Source organism: Oncorhynchus masou, chromosome 5, assembly GCF_036934945.1.
Source record: "Oncorhynchus masou masou isolate Uvic2021 chromosome 5, UVic_Omas_1.1, whole genome shotgun sequence".
Lineage (NCBI taxonomy): Eukaryota > Metazoa > Chordata > Actinopteri > Salmoniformes > Salmonidae > Oncorhynchus > Oncorhynchus masou.
This window is the reverse complement of record NC_088216.1, coordinates 32,059,748-32,086,653: the sequence shown is the minus strand read 5'-3', so window position 1 is coordinate 32,086,653 and position 26,906 is coordinate 32,059,748. Positions and strand designations below refer to the sequence as shown.

The following is a 26,906-nucleotide window of genomic DNA, read 5'->3' as shown; positions in this document are numbered from 1 at the left end:
ATGTTTCAAATGACTGTGTCGCAAGAATCGAGTTCCTATTATGTTTTTTCATTTTTATGAGCGTTTGTCTTTTCGGGTCTCGTCTCCTTCGCTCCTTCTGTGCGGTGTGTATTGTGCACCTTCCCACTCGCACGCAGACCCCAAGCCACTCCCCCTGCCGCTCACAACAACAAAGACGAAAGATCACTCCTTCCTCTCTGACAAACAGCTTCAACTCTCCATTTGCAATTGAAGGTTTGGTCCAACAGAACCAGTCACAAGGACTCCGAAACACAATAAGACCGTTTACTGTAATAGAGAAAACCTTTATAACGATACCATTTTTGTGTTTCAACTCCTCAAATTGCGTAGAGCAAAACCTACTAAAACAGGAGTATCAATGAACATTGATTCTGAATGATTTTGTTTGTCACTCGCGGGATTGTGGTACCACTTACCGCTAGCAGCTTTTGTCACACACTGTTATTCTCTTGCATAGTTACTCTCTTGCATTGTGCATGGTTCTGGTTAAATTTGTAACAAAAAGGGTATTTTCTTTGGACAGACTTAAAAGCCAGATCAGTGATTGCAAAAAAACAGGTTAAAATTATTTTGATAAAATAATTACATTAGTGGGTCTTATGGTTGTGGAAGGCATATATTTTTTATCTCACAAGCCCTGAATTCATTAGATTATTGCTGACTGTTTGAAATGCAGTGTATTTTACCGCTTATTTAGTGAAAACATTTAATACCGAGATGTACTGTATATCGTGAATTGCCCCCATAAGTCTGTAATAATCGAGATACAATTTTTAGGCCATAATCACACAGCCCTGATAGAAGGTGCTTCATCTTCACTAATTTCTATGAGGAAAACATTTTGGGGTAAAGTTTACTCTAGGTACAGATCTAGGAACAGCTTCCCCTCCTCCAATCCTAACCTTAAATGAATCATTACCGGGGTAAATGCAATACTGACACAAGATCAGCATCTAGGGTCTACTTGACCCTACACCAGGGAAAATACTGTACACAGGTGCACTATTAGAATGAGGCGTCAGTGTACAGAAGCTGTAGTGGGCAGGAACAGTGGTTGTATTTTTAGATCAGGGGCTATAAATAGCTCCGCACTTGGATACGGGAGAGCCTTGTAGCCACGGGATTCAACTCGATTCATATTCATGAAATCGCGGCTCGTGATAGGCTCCTTGAAAAGTGGGGCTGGGTGGGAGCAACGAGCATCTGTGAGTAACGGATTGTGTGTATTTTTAACCGTGTGGATATGTACATTGAATATGTGAACTCCATGCATGCGTGTTTGTATTTGAGCATTGGGGTATTTCTGCCCAGTACACCCAAACCACTCACAAACCACCCTCTTTGAAATGCACATAGAAAAATATGAGGGGGGCAGACTAAAAAAACACACACCGAATTTGTGCATTATCTTAGGTTTTTATTAATTTGCGTTATTCACTGTCTCGGACCTCATACGTCTTAAGAGTACCCCATACATCACAGCAACGTCAGCCCTTTCACACAAGCATTCAATCACACATACATTTCTCAATGAACTACAGAGAAACCACACAGCCATCCTCTTGTTTATCTAGTCCTCTACTCCCATGACCCTTTGTGTCCAAGGGCCCCCCTTAGGGTGGCCTCATGATGCCTGACTGGCTGATGCGGAGTGACAGACACGTGGGCCAGCCTCGTCTGCCTCCCATGACGCAAGTAGTCTTATCCACTGCAGAGAGCTGGGTTGCATTCAGCAGGCACCACTGTATGAAAGCGTTCTCAAAACGGGAAATTAAAACTGTTTTATTATCAGTACATTTTTGGTTAGTACTGCCTCGGTCGGTCCCAACCCCCAAAATCTGGTTTCATGCCCACTGTGCTTGCACCTGTGTTAGGACAAACCAAGAGTCTACTTTAAACTAATATAATTAACCTAAATGAAAGCTGCAATGTGTACCATTTTGGGCGACCTGACCAAATTCACATAGAAATGTGAGTTACAGGTCTGTCACTCATTGAAAGCAAGTCTAAGAAACGGTATGTATATCTGTTATATTTGAGAAATTTCTATGCTTCCCTTTTTAATGTTTAGTTTTTGAGTGTTTTACTTTATTTTTACCCCAGCTTCAAACAGCTCAAAATACAATATTTTCAGTTTTGGAAAATATATTATACAGAGATTAAGATGGTAGGAAGATTCTCTACACTGCTTGTTTTGTCACAAATTGAAATTAGAGTAACATTAAGAATTTTTGGAACCAGGTAATGGTGGAGCGATTTCTGCATATTGCTCCTTTAACCACATGTGCCTTCCCACCAGAGACGAGATTCAATTCCTGCATCTTCTATTCCTGCTATGTCTCCTCCTCCCATTAGCTCTCTCTCTCCCTCTAAACTATCTGTAATAAAGCATAAATAATACAAATGGGAGTGGAATTCCACTCTAAAAGAAATGTAAAAAAATGATCCTTATAGGACAATGGTCACCAACCTTTTCTGAGTCAAGATCATCGAGTCAAAATGCATGCGGAGATCTACCGCTGACTTAAAAAAAAGCCTATGCAACATTAACCAATTACAAACAGTACTGTAGCAATGAGGTTTGTGCAGTAAGCTATAGACCCAATACATTATCACCGCATACTGGCTTTGCTTGAATTTACCTGCCACTGCATTGTTGTTCGGGGCATTTAAAAAAATTATATTTCAAAATTGGAGTTAGGCTATATGATCACACCGGTAATAGACACATTGTTGTATTAGTTGTGAGGCACAGCTGAGTGAGCATACATTTAAATAATACCCTTTTTTTTTTTTACTGGGCTGATGGTGCCTTCATCTGATGGTCAGTCTCAGCAGAGGGAGAGCAGCAGACTGAGGGTCCGTCTCTCAACATCCCTCCGCTCTCTCTTTCCTCCACTGACACTGACCAAAAAGGAACACAGTCTTCCAGCTGATGGCGAAACTCGAGTCGCACCGCATTATTTCAGCCTCCTGCACAAATTCATGTTGTTACTCCGAGGAACAGAGAAAGTGAAATAGTTCTTGATATTAAAAATGACCCAAGCCGCTAATAATAACGCAAACCTATAGATACACTTTTCTACTCATTCATTACTGCTGCACTGCTTGTTGTAGCGCTAAGTGGAAATAGGAAGAACGCACATTTTATGGGTTATAAAAGTGTTGAATACAAAGTGTTGACATTGCCGAGTAAAAACTTAAACCTGAACTCATAAAAAACAGCAGCTCTTTGCTGTATTCGTTGACAGTCTCACTCTAGTCATGGTTTTTAAATCTCACAGTATCAATTTTACCGTAGCTTTCTTTTATGCCTCCTACGTGACTGCAGACTCGGTCACCTGAGCAATCTGATTGGCCAGCGAAGGCATAGTGCACTTAATTTCCTCTCCAGGCCCACTGGGAAGGCAGAGTTTGTACCTTCAGACACATGAAATGGTAACAGTTTGCCTACCCGGCACGCAGGGCAGCTAAATTGGCTGCACCTACCACCAACAGCCCGAGACGAATAAAAAAGGAACAAATGCTTTATCGTTGTTTGTTTTTTTTTACAAAAATGTTAGGCAATCGACTAGAAATGCCTTGGAGATGGACAAGTCGATGGACCGGTTGGTGACCACTGTTTATAGGACAAGCAGTGCTACTGCACTATCACTGGCATGTTGTCCAGACAAAGCTTAGACCAGCGTGTTCCATAAGTGTCAGCTGCCAGCCAAATAGCTGACCACTAACACCTTATGTTACTGGGGTGTTAAAGTGGCCACCAAATTTGATTTTGTAGGGCAAACGTTTTGTGGTGGGGCATGCCACCGCGCCCCCTAGCTTGCTCCTTCTATTCCAGTATCATACACCTATTGGTGCCCAGCCCACATGGCCTTCAATAACACACGTATCTATTTAATGAAGTAATATGTGCACAAAACTAAATGACATTTAGTAATTTACACACACAGACAGCCATAGTAAGAACAGCTGCCATTTTGGTCACATTATACAAACACATTTTCATTCTCCCCCTTTGAAAATACATTTAGCATATCAAAAACAGCTACTTTTTTCCCATTGTGCTGGTTACTTCAGATTTCCGGGAACACAAGTTGTTTTTGAATGGCGTTGAAAAAGATAATGAAACACTATCACAGAAGAAGCAGTACAAATGGGGGGAGGGGGGGGGGGGGGTGATCAGCCACATGGGAAATAGTGAGGACATCCACGAAGTGACGTGCACAGTGCGTTCACAGTGAAAAGTGTACGAACTTCAAAAAATATGGCGAACATATACACGCGCCCACACAAACCTGTGTGATACACGTGAAGACGACACCCAGAAAAAGAGTAAACGTTACAATGAAAGTGTCGCAGACACGCACAGACAACAATGTGTGGAAAAGTCCGGGAAGCGGAAAGGTCACCTACCTGCTTAGAATGCAAGATGCGAAACTAAAGAAGAGATGGAAAGAGAGGGAGAGGGAGAGAGAGAGAGAGAGAGAAAGGCAAAAGGCTAAATGATGGAGCTGCACGAAGCAGGAGAGGGGTGGGGGCTCTTTCTCGCCACACCCATCACCACCGGCCCCAACAAAAATCTCCCCCAACAATACAGTGACAGATCAATTGATCACATTTGGATTCAGTCCTGTCCCTTTGTTCCCCTCAGGCCTGACACGGCAGTTCGTCCAGAGTGGTACCAGCCCAGGGAACATGCAGAGTTCACTAGTATTGTACTATTTGTACTCATAGTAGTACAACTAACATCATTATCTAGCTAAGGAGCGACACCGGACTAGAGGAGGAGACTGCGTCTGCAATGGAGGACAGGAAGCTCTGGAAGACAGACTTTTCATCCCGTCGACCCCAGCAGATCAGATGATGATGAGAGTTTTTATTTTGATCTTTAAGTAGGCAAGTCAGTGAAGAACAAATTCTTATTTACAATCCCGGCCTACAAAAAGGCCTCCTGCCTTTCAGTAGTACAGTTACAGTAGTTTTAGAATGAAAGGCTTTATATGAGAATGATATACAGCTAGCTGTTCAAGTACTACCATGGTAACTGCAGAGTATAAGTGGCCTTATAGCTCAGATTATAATTGAACACACCATATGAAAATGGACAAGCCGATTAAAGCAAATGATACAGCAAATCAACCTTAAACGGAGAGGAAACAAACTAAGACAAATGAAGCCGCCTTACTAATTAATAATGGGTAGGAATGGGAGATGTTTTACATTACGGCAGTCTTATACTACTACAGTTATGCTTAGGAAATAGTCTACGTAACCATTGGCATTTCCTTTTTTAATTTTAATATTATTTTAACCCCCTTTTCTCCCCAATTTCGTGGTATCCAATTGTTAGTGGTTACTCCCTTGTCTCATCGCTACAACTGCACCCGGCCCGCCACAGGAGTCGCTAGTACGCGATGAGACAAGGATATCCCTACCGGCCAAACCCTCCCTAACCCGGACGACGCTAGGCCAATTGTGCATCGCCCCATGGACCCCCGGTCGCGGCCGGCTGCGTCAGAGCCTGGGCGCGAACCCAGAGTCTCTGGTGGCACAGCGATGCAGTGCCCTAGACCACTGCGCCACCCAGGAGTCCGGCATGGGCATTTCTAACACACCAGACAGTTTTTCTCCCTCGAGGCTCCCATTGTTAGACAATTAATGACCAGTCTGCGCAAACCACGCCCACTGGACCAACCCATGCTCAATTGCCAGTCTGTTTCTGTACCAAGTCAAATTGGAGGACGTAAACGACAAGTAACGTCGAATAGTATCCACTGAACAACCAGAGTACTATTTGGGTAATTCAACTGTAGTTTTAGTCTGTCACAGACTACGGAGTTGTGGAGTGCTACCATGTTATTGAGCATCAAATTAGAAATATATAAATTCTCATTTGAAATTAACACTACCCTGACTTCATTCTGTTATCATTCTTTCAATAGGCTCCTCACAAAACATACCCATTTGACTACCCAACAAATTCTATTCAGAGGTCCTTAAGGATGCACCTTTCTCCTCACGCTTAATATGCAATTTGTAATGCATTCTTGTGCATTGAGCTGAGCAACAGACATGGTGAAATCTAAGGGATATTTTTAGCAATCCACCACGATGCCACAACAACATTCCGAGCTGACTTTGACAAGTGTACAACTTCCGGTGAGGGTGGAATTCGCTGACAGTGTTCTGGATATATGTGTCTGTGGGTCCATCTTTTCGACTCACTCTTGGTTCCCACTGAACCGCTCTCTCAGGCGCTCATACACACACACACACACACACACACACTCTGATTTACCCCACATCATTAAAAACTCTGTTCAGTGCAGCAGCCGGGCTGCACATTTCAAGACAAACACACACACACACACACACACACACACACGTGACAATGACGCACACGCTGAAAAATGTCCGTTAAGCTAGGCTTGTTAATTGCTTCCAGAAGTTACAACCATTGACACAGTTGAGCCCTCTTTCCATTATGGCACATGTACAAAGATGAGCCCTCTTTCTACATCTATGGGCAGACTCTGCATTGGCTTGTTCCATGTCATATCAGCAAGCCATGACACCCACCATCTCAGATTTATTTAACCTTTATTTCACTAGGCAAGTCAGTTATGAACAAATGTTATTTACAATGGACGGCCTACCCCGGCCAAACCTGGACGATAGTGGGCCGATTGTGCCCCGCCCTATGTGACTCCCAATCATGGCCGGATGTGATACAGCCTGGATTCGAACCAGGGGCTGTAGTGACGACTCTTGCACTGAGATGCAGTGCCTTAGACCGCTGCGACACTCGGGACCCCAGTTAGAAACAGATAAGATTAGCATTCCTGCAAACCTTATTTTGTTGAACTATAAATTTGATCTGAGAAATTAAGCTAATTGATTGCACCCTTATTGGTCCTTTTATTTTACAGGATTCATATAAAGAGAGAACCTAACATCCAATTTGGACCAAACTTTTTTTCTAACAATGAGTAAGACATGAGGAATCCAAAGAAATAGTCAAAAACCACCCACAGACCCCACGCCAATCCCACCCCTATAACGAGTATACAGCATCAGTTCTCCATGTCTGACTACTAGTATGGAGTTGCGGCTCAGAGTATTGTAATGTATTCTCAGTGAATTTGGTGAATTTTTGTTCAGAGAAATAAGTCATTGAAATTGTTTGGTTTATGCCCCATCCTACATCCTGATATTACCAGGTTCTGACCACTGAATTTGCACTAGCCTTCAGGTAACTGGTGCGTTCCAACTATGGGAACTATATCATAACCGACCTGATATGACGTGGCGGTCGGTGACGTTTAAGATTAGGGAGGACATTCTTTTTTTTAAATGAGCATGGCCATATTTCTACTACAGCATATTGGATGACTAACTCATATTCCATTCACCCAGCTCAATGTCACATTGATAGGTTTAGGCTACTACATGATACTCGAATTTGCCCATTATCCATCATGAGTTTGCTACAACCTAGCCAACAAATTAAAAGTTTGTTGGCTCGGTTGTAGCCAACAAACTACAATAAAGTAAGTACAAAGTAGGTACACAGGTCAAGATACAAATCTCAAAAGGTGACAGTGACACATTCAATACCGTCTTGCACACTCATATGCATCTAGCTGATCTGGGGTAATCATTCGTCCAAACAGTTAAAATTATTGGATAAATTCAGGTAGGTCCCTCCCCATTTCGTTCCGTTTGCTTTCGTTCAAAAAAAGTTTTGCAACAGAATCGGAAGGATTAATAGAATTCACATTCATACCAGCCACCAACAGCATCATCCCTTTGCTCATTGTACAATTCCTTCTCGCATCTACATGCTCTCCTCCTCTCACCTTTTTCCTTCGCTTGTGGAATTCAGTGCACAACACAGCCGTTTGTGACCAGGCTCAAACAACAACAAAAAACTCAAAAAGCCAAACGTTCATACCATAATCGCTAGACAGCCTACATCGTTGTCACCATTGTAACGTTATACCGTTAAATCAACAAACTAGAACTAACGCGTGCTGTACGGTATACAGAAACTACTTTTCCGATATTAGAACAGCAAAAACGGTTCTGTTAAATGTCTCACGGATCAAGTCTGTCTATCAGCGCAGTTGATGTCCCCCTTATAGCATGAGCGCACCGTGCCTGCTCCACTTAGCCTGCACTGGGAGTCTGGGCTGCAGCATTTAGAAATGTTGAAACTGTTCCTTACTGTTCGCAAAACAATGTCCATAAAGGCTAGAACACTTTACAATGCAAGAAGATTAGCTTCCAGCTTTGTAGTCTAACTTTCCTTGCTAGCTTACAGCTAAATCAAACATTAATTCACTACCCTAGTACTTTGTGATATGCAAAATATGCTGATTTCTGTGACTTGGCAAAAAAGCGTATTTTTTGGTTATAGTATCGAGTATCGTGATAATAAACCTTGCGTGGGTATCGAAATCAAATCCTGTTATCGTGACAACACTAATCCAATCCATGTGTACAACCACGCGGTAATGTTAGTGTACAGCAAAGCAGATTAGCAGTTACACCGGCGGGCCCCGGTGGCAATAAATTAACACAACCGAAAGCTTACCTTGACTTGGAAGAGTTGCAGTGTTGGATAGCCTAACCCAGCTAGCTAGCTAACATACATAGCATTCCTATGTTTGAGTCAGGTTATTGAGGCTAAATTAGCTGCATTAGCTAAGTGAAAGGTAAACCTAGAAAGAAAAAAAACAATTCTCTCCCTCTCTGCTTCTCCTTAATTTAAGAAATTAATTTGTTTAAAACTATTGCCTCTCTCTTTGACTCAACCACAAACCACACTTTATGCACTGCAGTGCTAGCTTGCTGCAGCTTATGCTTTCAGAACTCGATTCATTCTCTGATCCTTTGATTGGGTGGACAACATGCAGTTCATACTGCAAAAGCTCAGACAGGTTGGAGGACATCCTTCAAAGGTCGCTATAATTACTGTGAAAGTCTATGGAAGGCGGTGAGAACCATGAGCCTCCTAGATTTTGTATTGAAGTCAATTTACCAAGAGGAGGATGGAAAATAGCTGTTATCCGGCCACACCATGGAGCTACCCTAAAGTAGGGTGACCACCCGTTCCCATTCCCGGGGACAGTCCCCGTTGTTGGTGGCCTGTCCCCGGAAATGTCCCCGTTTTTAACAGTGCATTAAAAACAGACTGCAAAGTGAAATAATATTTTACGTGGCAAGAAAAACTGGGCAGCAGAGCCAACCGGTTGACGTCTCAAATGCGTTGTGCTTGTTTTGTCCAGCAGAGGGGGCTGCTCGCTATATCATCTTTATTCACTCTTTTTCTACTAACTACTTGCTCGTGCTAGTGTTAGAGACAACTGCTGTGGAAAACTCGGCCAGAAGCTAGCAAGTGTCAAGAGAATCCACAACATCACCATAAACGTCTTTTCAAGCCAGGTAAGTCAATTTGTAAGTCGCTCTGGATAAGAGCGTCTGCTAAATGACTTAAATGTAAAATGTAAGTTACAATCGTTTGAGATACTAGCTAGTGATGTTAGGTCACAATTTATTATATAGATAGATGATCTGCTCTACAAGGTTTTAAATAGGTTATGCTAGCTAACATTAGCTATTGCTAGCTATGTCGACTAAGTTATCTAGCTCGGTTACCTAGCTACTGTCATGGTAGCTAGGTTAAAAAATGTAAACATGCAGTTGACGGGCTATTTTGAAAATACGATTATATTAAATGAATGCACAATTAATTATGAGAATATTTATTTGTAGATTACATTTTTAATGGTTTGGCATTATAATAAGTAGTGTGAAAATATATTTAGACATTTTCATGGATAACATTAGCATAATGTTTTCTGTTAGAGAGTGGAGAGGAAGGAAAGGAGGAAGACTGGATAGGAATTAAAGAGATAGAGGAGGAAAGGTAAAGATATGATTACAGAGCCCGCCAATTTATTATTTGAAACAATGGTTTGAGATAATACAAAAATGATGCAAGCAATGGGAATCTGTTAACCAAAGTATGTTATCTAGTAGTGTACTATTTATTATTAAAGATTGGAGAGGAAGGAGAAGGAAAAATGAAGGGAGTAAAAGGAGTGAAGGGAGGAGAGTGTAGAAGAGTGAGGTGGAAAGGTAAAGAGAAGGAAAGGAAGAAAGAGAAGGAAGACGAGTGAAGAAAAGAGGAGAAAGATTGGAGCAGAAGAAAAGGTTAAGAGAGTAAGAAGAGCAGACAGAGAAGGTACAATGGCAATTTTCCAAGAAACAGAATGAATGATATATGGACAGCAGCAAGAAATAGGTTCACTGTTCCTATGCTTATTGTGAAGACAAACTTCAACCCCCCCTGCCAGGAGTTCATGGAAAAGCTGGCCAAAAACAGAGCAATCCTGAAGATACATTCTTCTGAGAAATATACAGATTAGGTTGGTAGAAGTATATTATGTAGTTACCAATCTCATCAGCATTTTATTTCTTTATTAAGTTAAGTATTTCACATACACTATTGCCTGTTTTTTTTGCTCATTTGCTCATGTTCTCTTCTGCTCTTATTCTACCCAGACTACCAGGACCACTGAATGGCTGTTCAGATCGGATAGTCATTTTCTCTATCACAGTGTGCCTGTTAAGACTAAATACATGAAACCGGAATTGTCCCCCATTTTTATTTCATAAATAATAACATTGGATATTTTAATGATATATTGACTGTCGAACTGGAAATGTCCACGGTTTTAATTTCAGAAATCTGGTCACCTTAATCTAGAGTGCTGCTGAGGCTACTGTAGACCATTGCAAAACATTGTGTATTAGTTTGGTGACATGTAAATTAGGACTGTCAAAGTTAACGCGTGAAATGTAAAATCGGCAGACTTTTTTTTGCCGCCGTTAATCCATTTCTTCACCACACGGATCCTTTTAAGGGCAGAACACAACAATGGTGCAGGCAGTGCTTGCGGCTTTGCATGGCTGACGACTGTGTGCCTCTAGCCAAAGTCATGTGAAAGTTAGCTTTGTTTTTTTCATTTTCGGCCACAGATTGGTGCGCATGTCACAGGCCGTTTTAAACTACTCGTGAGCCGATATTTGTTGGTTTAATAACTCTTTTTTTTAGCTAGCTAGTCATGTTACCTACCTTTGTTAATTAGCTAGCAACATGATAACAGACTAGGCTATGCACAATTTTTAAATAGCACAGGAAGAACTGAAAAGGAATAGGCTCTACAAAGAGATGCTTTAAAAAGGTAGGCTGTATATGCAAGAGTGGGGTACAAGAGTACAGTGAAATGCCTTTCTTGCCTGCTCCTTCCCATCAATGCAGTAATCAATATCACAGTCAATAGTGTGAGAGCGGGAGTAAGAGAGTAATTCTCAACCGGAAAGTGGAAAGGTCCTCTGATGTCACATAGGTTGATACATTGCTGTGTTCTCATTTATAAAGTCCCACTGTACCTTAACATCATTACTAAACTTGAGACATACGAGTTACCACACCCAGTCTCAGGGATGATTAACTCTGGAAATGCCTTTGGTCACTAGTTAGATAAATCAGCTTTTAGTTCTCTTGCACATTATTTGTGGAACAATCTTCAAAATTTTCTTAAGTTTTATGTTCTGGCAACTCAAAAAGCTGACTGAGGACTATATTACTGAAAAATGTGTTGATTGTTTTTTGGTCTCAGGACTCCCTGATAAAATTAAAGGTTAAATAAAATGAGAGAGCGCAGGCCTATGTGTGTAAAGTTATCTGAACAGTAAAGATGGTTAAAGTGTTTTCAGAGAGTCAGTACCCCCCCATAGTCCAGGGATCATCAACAGGATTCAGCCACGGGCTGGAACATAATTAAGCCTACAAATAATTTGACTGCAAATTGACCGCAAGAATCCCAAATAAACAATGTTTGACTAAAACATAATAATTTAAAAACTTGCTTACATTTGTACACAATCACATAACCCTCTACTATGTGTGGAAATACTTTGGAACAGATTTCCTAAACTTGGAGCTGATTTGCTGGTGTTTTTACAGTGTAAAGTCAAACAATTATTTTAAATAGTTGATTTTTTTGTTCAGAGAATTGGGGGGCCAAAATTCAGACCACGGGATGCCAGTTGGGGAACCAAACTAGAGTCACACTCATTTAGAATGCTTGAAGCATTAACAGTACTTCAATTTCATGACCATTGATAAGAGGGAGTAGGCCTACTTAAAGTGTTTTTTGTGTTTATGTTGAAAATGCTATTAAAACATTCTGATGTAGATAGTGTTTCCGTACCTTACAAATCAAAGCATAGTTTGCCTGTAACTCAATGCAATGCTTTTTAAATGGAAAGATTGTTCTTTAGGGCCCACAATTGAGCAAATCATTTTTGGGGGATTAATCGCGATCAACTAATCCTATTAACTTGATTATAATCATTTGACAGTCCTAATGTAAATATATTTAATCTAAAAAGAACAACTAACTTCTCACAATTTTTATTTGTATGAAATTCACCGATAGACTAGGAAGGGGAGGACCATCCTGAGTAACTATTATCATCCAATGAAAAACAGCATGAAAAACGTACTGGCAATAGCAGACATATTAAATCCCAAAATAAAATAACATATACTTGATACTCGGAGGTCAACACAAACAATTTGGACATTCTCTTACCAATTCATAGCCTACCAAGCAAGTTTAAATTCCAGGGGTGCCCCAAATGTTTCACTCAGGCCCCCCTTCCAGCATGGGGGAACATCCCGCCACATCTATTTCTATGGGCACAAGCACTGTTAATGACAAACTATTTACACCTCTATTGTTGGAAAAGAGAAAATGTTGCAGGTTTAAAGGATATTTCTTGCAATTCTATACATTTTGCCATGTCTAATTTGAATTCATGTGATATTTGAGTGACTCAAACATTACCACAAAATTTATGGGCTAAAAAACATTACCTGACAAGTTGATCTGGACATTTGACGAGTTATAAATTAGAGGTCGACCGATTATGATTTTTCTAATAATACTGATTATTGGAGGACCAAAAAAACCCGATACCGATTAATCGGCTGATTATTTAAATGCATTTATAATAATGACAATTACAACGATCCTGAATGAACACTTATTTTATCTTAATATAACACATCAATAAAAATAAATTTAGCCTCAACTAAATAATGAAACATATTCAATTTGGTTTAAAAACAAAGTGTTGGAGATGTAAAAGTGCAATATGTCCCATGTAAAAAAGCTAACGTTTGAGTTCTTTGCTCAGAACATGAGAACATACGAACGTTGGTGGTTCCTTTTAACATAAGACTTCAATATTCCAAGGAAAGAGGGTTTAGGTTGTAGTTAATATACACTGCTCAAAAAAATAAAGGGAACACTTAAACAACACAATGTAACTCCAAGTCAATCACTCTTCTGTAAAATCAAACTGTCCACTTAGGAAGCAACACTTATTGACAATACATTTCACATGCTGTTGTGCAAATGGAATAGACAACAGGTGTAAATTATAGGCATTTAGCAAGACACCCCCAATAAAGGAGTGGTTCTGCAGGTGGGGACCAGAGATGACTTCTCAGTTCCTATGCTTCCTGGCTGATGTTTTGGTCACTTTTGAATGCTGGCAGTGCTTTCACTCTAGTGGTAGCATGAGACGGAGTCTACAACCCACACAAGTGGCTCAGGTAGTGCAGCTCATCCAGGATGGCACATCAATTGCGAGATGTGGCAAGAAGGTTTGCTGTGTCTGTCAGTGTATTGTCCAGAGCATGGAGGCGCTACCAGGAGACAGGCCAGTACATCAGGAGACGTGTAGGAGGCCGTAGGAGGGCAACAACCCAGCAGCAGGACCGCTACCTCCGCCTTTGTGCAAGGAGGAGCAGGAGGAGCACTGCCAGAGCCCTGCAAAATGACCTCCAGCAGGCCACAAATGTGCATGTGTCTGCTCAAACGGTCAGAAACAGACTCCATGAGAGTGGTATGAGGGCCCGACATCCACAGGTGGGGGTTGTGCTTACAGCCCAACACCGTGCAGGACGTTTGGCATTTGCCAGAGAACACCAAGATTGGCAAATTCGCCACTGGCGCCCTGTGCTCTTCACAGATGAAAGCAGGTTCACACTGAGCACGTGAGAGGCGTGACAGTCTGGAAACGCCGTGGAGAACGTTCTGCTGCCTGCAACATCCTCCAGCATGACCGGTTTGGCGGTGGGTCAGTCATGGTGTGGGGTGGCATTTCTTTTGGGGGCCGCACAGCCCTCCATGTGCTCGCCAGAGGTAGCCTGACTGCCATTAGGTACCGAGATGTTATCCTCAGACCCCTTGTGAGACCATATGCTGGTGTGGTTGGCCTTGGGTTCCTCCTAATGCAAGACAATGCTAGACCTCATGTGGCCGGAGTGTGTCAGCAGTTCCTGCAAGAGGAATGCATTGATGCTATGGACTGGCCCACCTGTTCCCCAGACCTGAATCCAATTGAGCATATCTGGGACATCATGTCTCGCTCCATCCACCAACGCCACGTTGCACCACAGGCTGTCCAGGAGTTGGCGGATGCTTTAGTCCAGGTCTGGGAGGAGATCCCTCAGGAGACCATCTGCCACCTCATCAGGAGCATGCCCAGGCGTTGTAGGGAGGTCATACAGGCACGTGGAGGCCACACATACTACTGAGCCTCATTTTGACTTGTTTTAAGGACATTACATCAAAGTTGGATCAGCCTGTAGTGTGGTTTTCCACTTTAATTTGTGTGACTCCAAATCCAGACGTCCATGGGTTGATAAATTTGATTTCCATTGATCATTTTTGTGTGATTTTGTTGTCAGCACATTCAACTATGTAAAGAAAAAGTATTTAATAAGAATATTTCATTCATTCAGATCTAGGATGTGTTATTTTAGTGTTCCCTTTATTTTTTTGAGCAGTGTAGTATTTATAGGACTATTTCCATATACCATTTGTATTTCATATACCTTTGACTATTGGATGTTCTTATAGGCACTTTAGTATTGCCAGTGTAACAGTATAGCTTCCGTCCCTCTCCTCGCCCCTACCTGGGCTCGAACCAGGACATGTCGACAACAGCCACACTCGAAGCAGCATTACCCATCGCTCCACAAAAGCTGCGGCCCTTGCAGAGTAAGGGGAATAACTACTCCAAGTCTCAGAGCGAGTGACGTTTGAAACACTATTAGCGCGCACCTCACTAACTAGCTAACCATTTCACATCGGTTACACCATCCATTAGGCTGATAGGCTTGAAGTCATAAACAGCGCTGTGCTTGTGAAGAGCTGCTGGCAAAACGCACGAATGCGCTGTTTGAATGAATGCTTACGAGCCTGCTGCTGCCTACCATTGCTCAGTCAGACTGCTCTATCAAATCATAGACTTAATTATAACATAACACACAGAAATACGAGCCTTTGGTCATTAATATGGTTGAATCAGGAAACTATTATTTCGAAAACAAAACGTTTATTATTTCAGTGAAATACGGAACCGTTTGGTATTTCATCTAAGTCTAAATATTCCTGTTACATTGTACAACCTTAAATGTTATGTCATAATTACGTAAAATTCTGACAAATTAGTTCGCAATGAGCCAGGCTGCCCAAACTGTTGCATATTCCCTGACTCTGTGTGCAATGAACGCAAGAGAAGTGACACAATTTCACCTGGTTAATATTGCCTGCTAACCTGGATATCTTTTAGCTAAATACGCAGGTTTAAAAATATATACTTCTGTGTATTGATTTTAAGAAAGGAATTGGTGTTTATTGTTAGGTATAGTCGTGCAACGATTGTGCTTTTTTCGCAAATGCGCTTTTGTTAAATCATCCTCCAGCGCTGCATTGATTCTATGCAACGCAGGACACGCTAGATAAACTCGTAATGTCATCAACCATGTGTGGTTAACTAGTGATTATGATTGATTGTTTTTTATAAGATAAGTTTAACGCTAGCTAGCAACTGACCTTGGCTTCTTACTGCATTCGCATAACAGGCAGGCTCCTCGTGGAGTGCAATGTAAGGCAGGTGGTTAAGAGCGTTGGACAAGTTAACCGTAAGGTTGCAAGATTGAATCACAGAGCTGACAAGATAAAGATCTGTCGTTCTACCCCTGAACAAGGCAGTTAACCCACCATTCCTAGGATGCCATTGAAAATAAGAATGTGTTCTTAACTGACTTGCCTAGTTAAATAAAATGTGTCAAAAAATAAATATAAATAATTGGCAAAATCGGCGTCCAGAAATACCGATTTCCGATTTTTATGAAAACTTTAAATCGGCACTAATTAATCGGTCATTCCGATTAATCGGTCTAACTATATTATAAATACCTCTAAGGTATGCAATGACTGACATGGCAAGAGGAACTGATGATACACTACCCAATTTTGAGATTTTACCTTGTGCATTCTACTATTACTTTCAAGTGTAAGTTGAAATCCACCCCCTTGCTGACCTCTCGTGCCCCGTAGGGGCTGCACCCTACAGTTTGGGAACCACTGATCTATTCAATGCTGGCCAAATTCCACTCAACATTTTAGAGGGGTAATTTATGAGTATGGGGCTATTGGCTGCACAAATCAAAATGCCCTGGTCAAGTCTACTGCTCCACCAGCGAGCCAATAGAGATGTGTCTTGTGGGGAGTCAGAGCAGTCTCGAATGATTAATCAGAAAACAGGCCCTGAAAATTCCTTCCCTTGGAGGTACTTTGCAGCATGGACAAGTAATTGACGGGCAGATGTTGGGCCATTTTTAGCTTTTCCGACCACACCGGAAAAATAATAATGTAGCAGAATACTAGCAGGGTAGCAGGCCTGTGGAGCTTTGACAAATCCCACACTGTGTTTTTATAATGCGAGAACTCATGACGCATGCGTCTCGATAGTCCAATGCGGCTTCCTCTCCTCTTCATCTGTGCAGTTCTGAAAACACGGGATAAAGTGACAGCAATATGTCGAATGCCTTTTAGGAATTTGCTTTCACTTGGAAATAAAAATGAGGAGAGGTCTCTCAACTATATTCAACTTTATTTCAGGTATGCACAGATGGAAGAAAATGAGACGAGGGGGCCTTTTTAGACTACTGACGTGCACCCTTTGTGTTGAAGGACAAAGCGCCCATGGCTATGGGAGGATGTGGTTAGTTCAGAAATCACTGACCCTCACAGAGCAAATGGGACCTAATGCGAGCTATTGATCAGCTGGAATACGATAGCGTGGATGGCCCTCACATTATAAGTGTCTCGGGCCATTATCGACAGATTCTGCGCCTCCTATGAAGAAGTCACAAGCCGGCCTGCGTCCTGTTTCAAGTACTAAAGGAAAACTGTACCTAAACGAGTACAATGTTTCTGTCTGTAACTCTGTTTGTCCATTTCTCAGTCTTTCTGTTAAGATCATCCTTCCCTTCATTCATCCATCCACTCCTTTCATCCTTCCACCCATCCTCGACAGGCCGATGCATGGTGTTCTGAATGACATCCACCACCAGAACTGCTCGTGGTGTGAGAGTATGAGCGAAAGCAAGCGAGCGAGAATTCTCTAGCGTGACTCATTACCGAGCTGAAACGCGAGCACCCTCTGCGTGGTCGGAACCAACCAGAAGCCTGCGATACAACTTCCGCTTTTGGACGTTAACAAGGCGACACGCCATCTTAACCCTTGTCACTCGTGGGAATGGGCCTATACGGATAGGACTAAATTTAAATGTTTCTTACAGAAGAAATATGAAAAGCCTATACCTAACCATGGTAGCAATTGAAAGTGAAGTTTGGAGAATGAGGAAATTATTAGACCAAAGTTGACACAACAATTCACCTGACACAAGACAATCAAAACAATACACTTGATTTTGTGCACTTTGCCTCATTTGTTGATAACGAAATCAGAAAATAATCTTGATTTGATATTAAGATGAAAACGCATTGGACCTTTAATATACCACAGTATATAGATATGCAGAAATGAGTTTAAAAGCTCAAAATGCAATGGTGACTTGACCTCACAAGACCAGCTAGTTACACATAGCATATTTTTGAGGCACAAAATAGGCCCACATATTGATTTTATACAATCGTCATGCCACCGTTCTCTTCATCCATTAAATGGTTATAACCCATACCCAAAACACTAAGATAATAACATGTCCCTTGGTCGTTTCCCCCCAACAAAATCATTGTACATTTTAGATAAATGTATGACTTACTCGCTAAATCGGTAAATCGCTAGTTTATGAAATTACAGTTCAGCAATCCCAGAAATTCTTGGGTTTCTTTGTGTGCGTTGCTAGGAGCCCTCTGCATGTAAACCTATAATAATGGTATTGTAATGACCAACGTTTCATTCCCCAGGCCACACCAGATGACATAGCCTGCTAAAGCTGTATCTAGGGGATTTTTGGTGTTTGGATTTCAATGTAAAAAGAGGAAACCTGGTATGCTTCTGTCTCCCGGTTCAGGCTTATATTTCCAGTGAACCGAGAGCACTTCCCCCGAGACCACTGATCGAGCTCACAAACAAGCTCTGTGTTTGAAATGGAGGACTGTCAGAAGATTTGGGTTCAGGTTCGTTGTTGTGTCACTGCTAAGTTCCTGGAAAGAGAAAGGTCTTGCAGGTGTTGCAGATGTGTTACGTTTCAAAAACACAGGACAACATTTTAAAATACTTATGCTGGAAGGGACCTAGCGAGGGTGCAGTTTGACACTGTCAACCGACCCCGCTGGAGGTAGAAGTTTCCCTTAACAACTGATCTAGGGACCAGCTTACCCTCCCCCAGTCATACCTTTAACCATTAGGGGGTGAAAAAAGGCTAAACTGATTTTAGATCAGTGTCTAGGTGCAACTCAATCCTATTCCACCAAACCCAGATTATCTACAGCTAAGCCCCTCCTATCAGACCTATACACAACAAGGTTGCTCTTAACATCACAAGGCCTAGCCATAGGCCCAACCACATCTCCGAACCAAGGGAAGCGCTGTATCAAAGGTAATAAGCATTCACTGCATTCACATTGGCATCAAAAGTCATGTGACATCACTATCCAATTAGAATCCTTATCATATTGTTGCTATTATGGAAGGCTTGGAACCTAAATGGAGGAAGGTTTGCCAAATCCTGGGGGGGCCATACTCGTGAATTTTTGCTAAAACCATTGGTTTCAAATGGCAAGATGCCAACTTTTCTCATAGGCCAACCTGGCAAAATTAGCCCTGATTCTGGGGATGGCCAGCTGAGCAGATAACTACATCCGGTAATAAAAAAAACAAATCAACCCATCAAAGACCTTAAATGGTAGATACTATCCAATTGCATTTGTTAAACAGGTTAACTTGGCCACTAGAGGGAGATATGGCATATATTAGTTGGATAGTTTATCAGATGCTTTTATCCAAAGCGACTAACAGTCATGCATGACAACTGCTTGGTTTTTGTTTGTTACCAATGGTCTTGGTAAGTGGAGTGTACTAATACAGTGTACAAAACATTAGAAACTCCTTCCTAATATTGAGTTGCACCCCCTTTTCCTTCAAAACAGCCTCAATTCGTCAGGGCATGGAGTCTACAAGGTGTCAAAAGCATTCCACAGGGATGCTGGCCCATGTAGACTCCAATGCTTCCCCTAAATGTGCCAAGTTGGCTGGATGTCTTTTGGGTGGTATACCATTCTTGATACACACGGGAAACTGTTGAGTGAAAAACCCAGAAGCGTTGCAGATCTTGACACACTCAAACCGGTAAATGGTTGGATGGAAACGTGGTTACTGGCACACATACACTATCCATGTCTCAAGGCTTAAAATTCCTTCTTAAACCAAGCTTCTCCCCTTCATCTACACTGAATGAAGTGGATTTAACATGTGACAGCAATAAGGGATCATAGCTTTCACCTGGTCTGTGTCATGGAAAGCAGGTGTTCCTAATGTTTTTCACACTCAGTGAATTTTGAATGATGCTTCCTTGACCAGGCTACTGTACTGATGTTACACAACATTCAAAAGGCAGTAAGGAACGCTTCCGCATATATACCAAATATTGCGCTTTTGCGAGATTAAAAAAGTAAGAACAAAGAGGATTATGCATTTCTATTCGTATCTACATCCTTCATAAAAAGATGGAAGATGTTGGAGATCTTGTCAACGGTTGTATTTTCTCCTGACCATTATGACTATTTGGTGGCATAGTCCACTAAGACAGTTGCCAAAAAGTTCAATGGCTGAGAGTTCAAATCACTTTACGGAGCAAGTTTTTATTTTTATTTACGGAATTACCACTCCACTGCTGGTCAAGTCAAATATGTGTATATGTGACGAAGGAGATACTTATAACAATGCATATAAAATGATGTAGGCCTACATTTAGGTAGACACATCCATGCAATATGATTATTAGGTCCTAGCAATGTGTTTGTGAACAAGGCTGAAAATTCCTTATGGAATTCATTCTAAATCTTCATTTTGCATGGTGATGACTGATTTTGCTTTTTCTCTCAACACAATACCTCAATGAATATTATTCTACATTTCAAAATAAATATTATGACCCCATGGGGGATCCAAAATCACAGCGTAAATGGAACGAGGCACCATTCACCGAGTTAATTGTCAAGACACATATTTGCACGTGACGTAGTTAATTTGATTATCAGAACGTGCAGTGGGTTTCTGGTAAGGATGCTTTTGTAAAAAAGTGTTGGGATCAGGTCCAGCTACGTCGACAATTGTAATTGGCTGATAAGGACTTAGTTACCGGATATAATTATCTGCTCAGCTAGTCGGCCCCAGCACCGTGGCTAATTTTGCCAGGTTGGCCTATGAAAAAAGCTAGCAGTTAGCAATTTAAGACCAATGGTTTAAACCAATGGTCTCAGCAAAAGTTCACGAACATGGTCCGTGTGGCTCTGGTCCCTCATACACAATCTCATCCGGTGTCTTGACGCAAAACTCAAAAGGGAGGTTGTATTGATATCATCATCTGATCTGTGTGCTCACCCATCATAGACTGTGTTTAACAGAGAGAGCAAGAGAGGGGAGGAAGAGAAGAGAAAAAGGGAGAGAGAGAGAAAAAGAGTTGTTTGAATGTGAGGCCTTACCTTCTGTAGACTAGTGGGGTTCAACTGCGTTTTGTCTATTATCTTCACGGCAACCTACGGGAGTGGAGACAAACAAGAAATAGACTTTACACACCAATCACATCCGGCCAAAGCTCTGTGACAGCACCCATTTTGTGTTGACAATGGAACGTTTTGATCCTCTATCCTAACCCAGGTTTAACGAAGTTTGAGGAGCTTCTGAGAGAGATGTGTCGCAAATGGCACCCTTTTCCATGTATAGTGCACTACTTTTGACCAGCGCCTTATGGGTCCTGGTCAAAAGTAGCGCACTATATAGGGAATATGGTGCCATTTAGGACACAGACAGAAAGTTATGATTAAATGGTAATTTAGCATCATGGTTAGCACCACCCGAGGTGTGCTTTCCTCAGAACAGAAGGATCAAGTCACCAGAGTGCAGATTCGACAGCCTTGGGTTGGTAACTCGAGCTCAAAATTGAAAATCTATTCAGGCCCAATTCTTGCTTGTCTGCTGACGAAACAAAATATAAAAAAACTCTCTCCCTGTTATGGAGGCTGCAAATGCACAAACTGATTTATGTTTTGAAAGGAGGACAGTTTGAGAATGTCATTTGAACGCACACACCAACACACAATGACACCTCCCAGTCCCCCAGCTTGAAAGTGGAATTTAGGGGAGGAATAAGTAGATTTATTTGGGCCTGTGTTGGTGTACAAACTCATCAGCAAGAGCGTCATTTAAAAGACATACAATAACTAACTGGCAGTTCCATTTGTCCAGATCCACCCGCACAGATTAAAAACCGGTCAGAAAGGCTGCAGCTGCACTTGAGGTAAAAGTTACAGACTGTGCCTTTAAATGACGCATAAGAAATTCTTCTCTTACAACCCAGTGTGCCATAGATCATTTTAAAGCGTCACTGAGAAAAGATTGCATCAGTCCCTGAGACTACAATTAACCATAATCACTATAATCAACACACAATCATTTTTGGGATAGGAGATGACACGAGCACAACGCGAATCAAAGGCACCGTAGAATTGGCCTCCCTTGCAAAAAAAACAGCCTCTCCTGAAATATGGATATGTAAATCGGTCACCATTACTGGGTTAGAAACAGCAGGCTCCCGAGACCATAAGCATTCGCATCCTATCAGGCAATCTTGGAGTAAGCATACCGGAATGTTTGAATTCACACGTAACAACCTCTCTCACTCAACACTCTGGTGCGAGTACTGACGTACATTGCATCAATAATTGAACCTATACTGTGTCTCATGCTGGGTCAGAGTACCCAGACAAAGTTATTTCCATTTCAAAAGTAGACTCTTTAAAATTGCGCTGATGTCTTGGCCAACACTGAAAGAGAATTGTTGAGTGGTTGAGGTCGATGGGTGGTGAGGGCAACCAGTGCAGCCATATCTTGTTAACTCTGGATTTGTCTTAAAGTGGCTGACAGCATTTTAGCAACATCAAATCGTATTCAAATCTGTTCATATACACCCCCAAGAAGACACATTTTATTTGTTTTAGGTTCTGACAAGCGACCACTTAGATATGGGAATTTTCACATTTTCATATATTCTTAGAATGTTTGGGAATTACATATACTAAGGCATAATTATTTTATTTTTTTATCTATAGCAATATAGAGTGAGAAAGCGGCTGTGCGTTTGGACAATAAATAAACATCTGTCTCGTCCAGGATCGGAGTCTATGCAGAACAGTGCACCATAGCCAGTTGGCTAAGTTGGTAGAGCATAGCGCTTGTAACGCTTGTGGGTTTATTCCCATCGGGGACCAGTAAAAACAACAAAAAATATGAAAATGTATGCACTCACTACTAGGGCTGTGGCGGTCATGACATTTTGTGAGTTGGTGATTGTCAAGCAAATAACTGCCGGTCTCACGTTAATTGACCGTTCATTAACAAACACATTTAGGATAGCAGACTTTTGGAACACCTACATTTAAAAAAGTCTAATAAGTCCATTTGATACAGCCTACACCATCACAATAAATCCATAAATTATATTTAAAAACAGGTCTAAAGAAACATGATATGAAGAGCAAGAACAGAAAAGCATACTCTGAGTTGTCTTCATGTCCTGATCTTGCTATGCCATATGGCTGTGGGCTACACTAGCTCATTTAGCAGACAAGATTTGCTTAGAATACAGTGGCATTATTTTATAGAATGAAGAAAACGATTGAACATAGCTGAATAAACTAGAAAGGATGTTTTCTCCAAATGACTTGAGTGCTCACGTGGCTATTCTGTGTTGAGCGGTTAACAAAGAAACAGCTACTCCTATATGCTTCATTCAGAGTTCTGTAACTATAGTTGTGATACAAATGTTGGGCTGTGTGTTTGGTTTTTAATAGATTCTAAGACTGCATGTCGAGACTAATGATTTGAAAAAGGTCGCATGAAAGCATGAGCTCTGCATTTGTTGTTTTGCGCAGGCTGTACACACTTCATCAGTCTGTCTTTCACAATTTGACAATCGCTTGATAATGCCTCAAATTTCCCGGCCGCATCCCCTTTCTTTCTGTCCTTTCTGTGATTAACTAACCCCCCCAGAAATCCAGGCCTTTTGTGGCCAGTGGCTGTTATATTTATAATTCCCTTCTCCCGTCTGCGTGCCGAAGCACCGCTCACTCACCTGGCTCTCAGTCACATGATCGGGTCTCTCTCACAGGCTACAAGTGAAGACCGACACAATGGGGACGCAACTGCATATTGAAGATAGGAAGAGCTGTAATTTTATTTTCGTCAGCCAAAAAGAGGAGTAGGCCTAACGCACAGCAAAAGCTCTAGCCAATTTCAATCTACTATCCCCCATAGTACAAAAGTTAACCTATTCTAGAAGGAAATCTTCCAAACATAGTCTGGGACAGTTCTGGGATGCAATAGATCCCAAATTAATACAACCACTAACATCAAAAAACAGAAATGTGATTATGCATTTCATTCTTTTTTTGTGAAAATTCGTGAAAATTCTTCCCCATAACTCATGTGCTGCATATGTATGCCAGTTAGAGACTACACCCGGTGTAAAGCGGATTAATGTGTTTCGTTTTAGTAAGTTATTTGGCCACCGTAAAACATATAAACCTATGGGCTAGGCTACATGTGGTGTGCGACTACGATTTGAAAAAGTCGCAAAAAAGCCATGGCTGTTTCTTGCCTCAAGATGGGTATCATTCACAAGTGATAGGCTAATATTGTCACCCATCAGACTATTCTTGATTTAATCTCATCTTTACATATACTAAATAATATATGTTTTTATTTAGAATAGACAACTATCATGCACCGGTCTCCAAACACGGGCAGGGGGAAAAGAATCTACGCACTTAAATAGCAAATGGAGGACGCTTTTCCCACAGTTCATTTTCATGCCAACCAATGTAGTCCACACTCCTGTTGTAAAGAGAAGCAATGTGCTTAATATTGGGAAAGTTGAGAAATAAATATAGTAGGCCTAGCCTATAGAAAACAGATGGGATCCTCTTTTTAAGAGGCCATCATTCACTGTTTTCACATGCAATTGCATAGCCTGTAGAAATGTTGTGCAACATGAGCTCATTGGCTCTCATGAAGTTTTTGATTAGATTTTTGATTACTTCTGTATTGATGTCAGAGTGATTAGAGGGGCAATAGAGTGCTGACTACCAGGAAGTTAGCAAGTTTGGTAGGCTACTAATGACCACCAGCGAGATCAGAGCTTGGAGAAACCTAATTAACGTGACTAAACAGTCATATGGAATTTGACTGCCATCATCATGACCGCCGGTGTGGCGGTAATAGGTCACCGTAACAGCCCTACTCAATACTGTAAGAGCGTATGCTGAATGACTAAAATGTCAAATGTAACTACAGTTATTGGCCACACACGCCTGCCATCATTCACTTTGAACTGGATGTGTGTTTAAAAAGGAGTTGCAACTTTAGTCTGAAGCATATTTTTAGATCATTAGAACGCATTAGGCAAAGGCCACAAAATACACCGGAATGGATTTCGGCAAATATATCAATACCACGAGAGTCTTCTTACATTTGTTAACTTTACAGTCCTATTGATCAAACAACCATGAAAAAAGGTAGGCTCGCTATCCCTCAATTACGCACATCAACAACTAATGCTAGCCAGAGCAAGATGAGCTAAAATCTAACAAAGGAACATTTGATAAACCCTCTCAAACTTTTTTAGCTAGTTGGCCTTCAAAATTGCACTGATAAATGGTGGGAATTGTAGCATACTCGTCCTTGTGCAGCTTGCCTGCAACCAAGCACCCAAGCTAACTGGCTAAGGTTGGCTAGCTTGCGACTTACAGAAAAATGAGAGAACACCTCACTCTGACCATGATTAGCTAGGCTGTTTACATGTTATCTAGAGCATTCGGGACTATTACTTTTTTGGCCTGTTTACTGACACCGGCCATATTCAGCAGGTGTTGCGCGTTCGTAAATTCATCAGGTATTGGTCTTACTCAGACGAGAGGGCTCTGAAATCAGACTTGCGATCATTGCCCTTGCTAGATTGTATTGTCATTTCCAGACTTATTGGCAAATGTAACTTTTTTTCCAAAATATTGAGTAATGGAAACTGAAAAAGTGCATCGCAAACAATGTACCAGGCCAGCTGTGATTTACAACCTGGAAGCAATGTTTTTTGGACTACAAAGAAATGTATTGGTGAATTATATTAATCATGCATTAAACTGCATCATTCTTTTCTGCTAACAATGCCTTAGTGTACGTCATGAAATGTAGAGTCAAATAGAACCTACTTTTAAAACCTATTATAAAGTAGATTTTGTAGCATAAACTGGGAATTTGATATTTTTGACTGATATGATTGTTTCAGATATGAAACAAACATAGTTCAAACGCTGTCAGTTCCACTTTAAAAAGGGACATTACACTTCCTTGTTTTAAAGGGACAGTTCACTCCAAAACCAAAGTGTCAGATGTTTTCAGACTAAAAGTGGTCCGATGTTGATAAATCCACATCCCACCTGTTGTGGCAATCCAAAATGAAAAGAGAAGCACCGTATCATTTCTGATCTTATTTGGTGCTCATCTTTTTAAATTCCTTTGGGTTAGAGGGCATAGACTGGATCTACAATACCAAAGGCATGGGACATTAAACTACCTTTAAGGTCAGAAAAAAAAACATACATTTTCCTTTAACATTGCTTTCATAGAGATGTGGGACAGGACTTTGGTACTGTAGTTCACAAGATTCCCTCTTCTCTCAGTCTTGTTGAGCCCAGAAACCAAACATCCAGAGTAATTTGGACATGCAGACCTCTGTTGAGTCCTTAACATGTAATCGCCAAGCTATTGGCATGAATCCAATGTCTAAATATGTCTGTGTGGGTACCAAACAAGACACATGCAATTTTCAACATACATAACATACCACGCGCGAGACCAATTTGAAAGAAGGAAAACTGGGTTATTTTCTGTTTAGGTATTTAAAATAAAGAAATAGACTCAACGTGGCCTCTGAGAACAGGGATCACCAATTAGATTCAGCTGAGGGCCGATTGTTTCTTAAGCGGTTGGTCAGGGGGCTGGAACATACTTACAAATAATTATAAAAACAGATAATATTTGACTAAAACATACTAATTTAAAACCTTGCTTTACATTTCTATACAAATCACATACATACATTGGATTGGGGCGGCAGGTAGCCTAGTGGTTAGAGCGTTGGACTTGTAACCAAAAGGTTGCAAGATAGAATCCCCCAGTTGACAAGGTGAAAATGTCATTCC

General features: G+C 41.2%; 1 protein-coding gene across 2 annotated transcripts in view; it reads right to left on the bottom strand.

Annotated features, from left to right (window-relative positions):
* LOC135539429 (serine/threonine-protein kinase MARK1-like) overlaps positions 1–26,906 on the bottom strand; it is an 81,970-nt gene that overhangs the window by 32,477 nt on the left and 22,587 nt on the right. For both annotated transcript variants that reach the window (XM_064965311.1, XM_064965312.1), the window contains exon 3: positions 21,135–21,188. In XM_064965311.1, the coding sequence (XP_064821383.1) occupies positions 21,135–21,188 (54 nt within the window). The remainder of the gene's footprint in view (positions 1–21,134; positions 21,189–26,906) is intronic.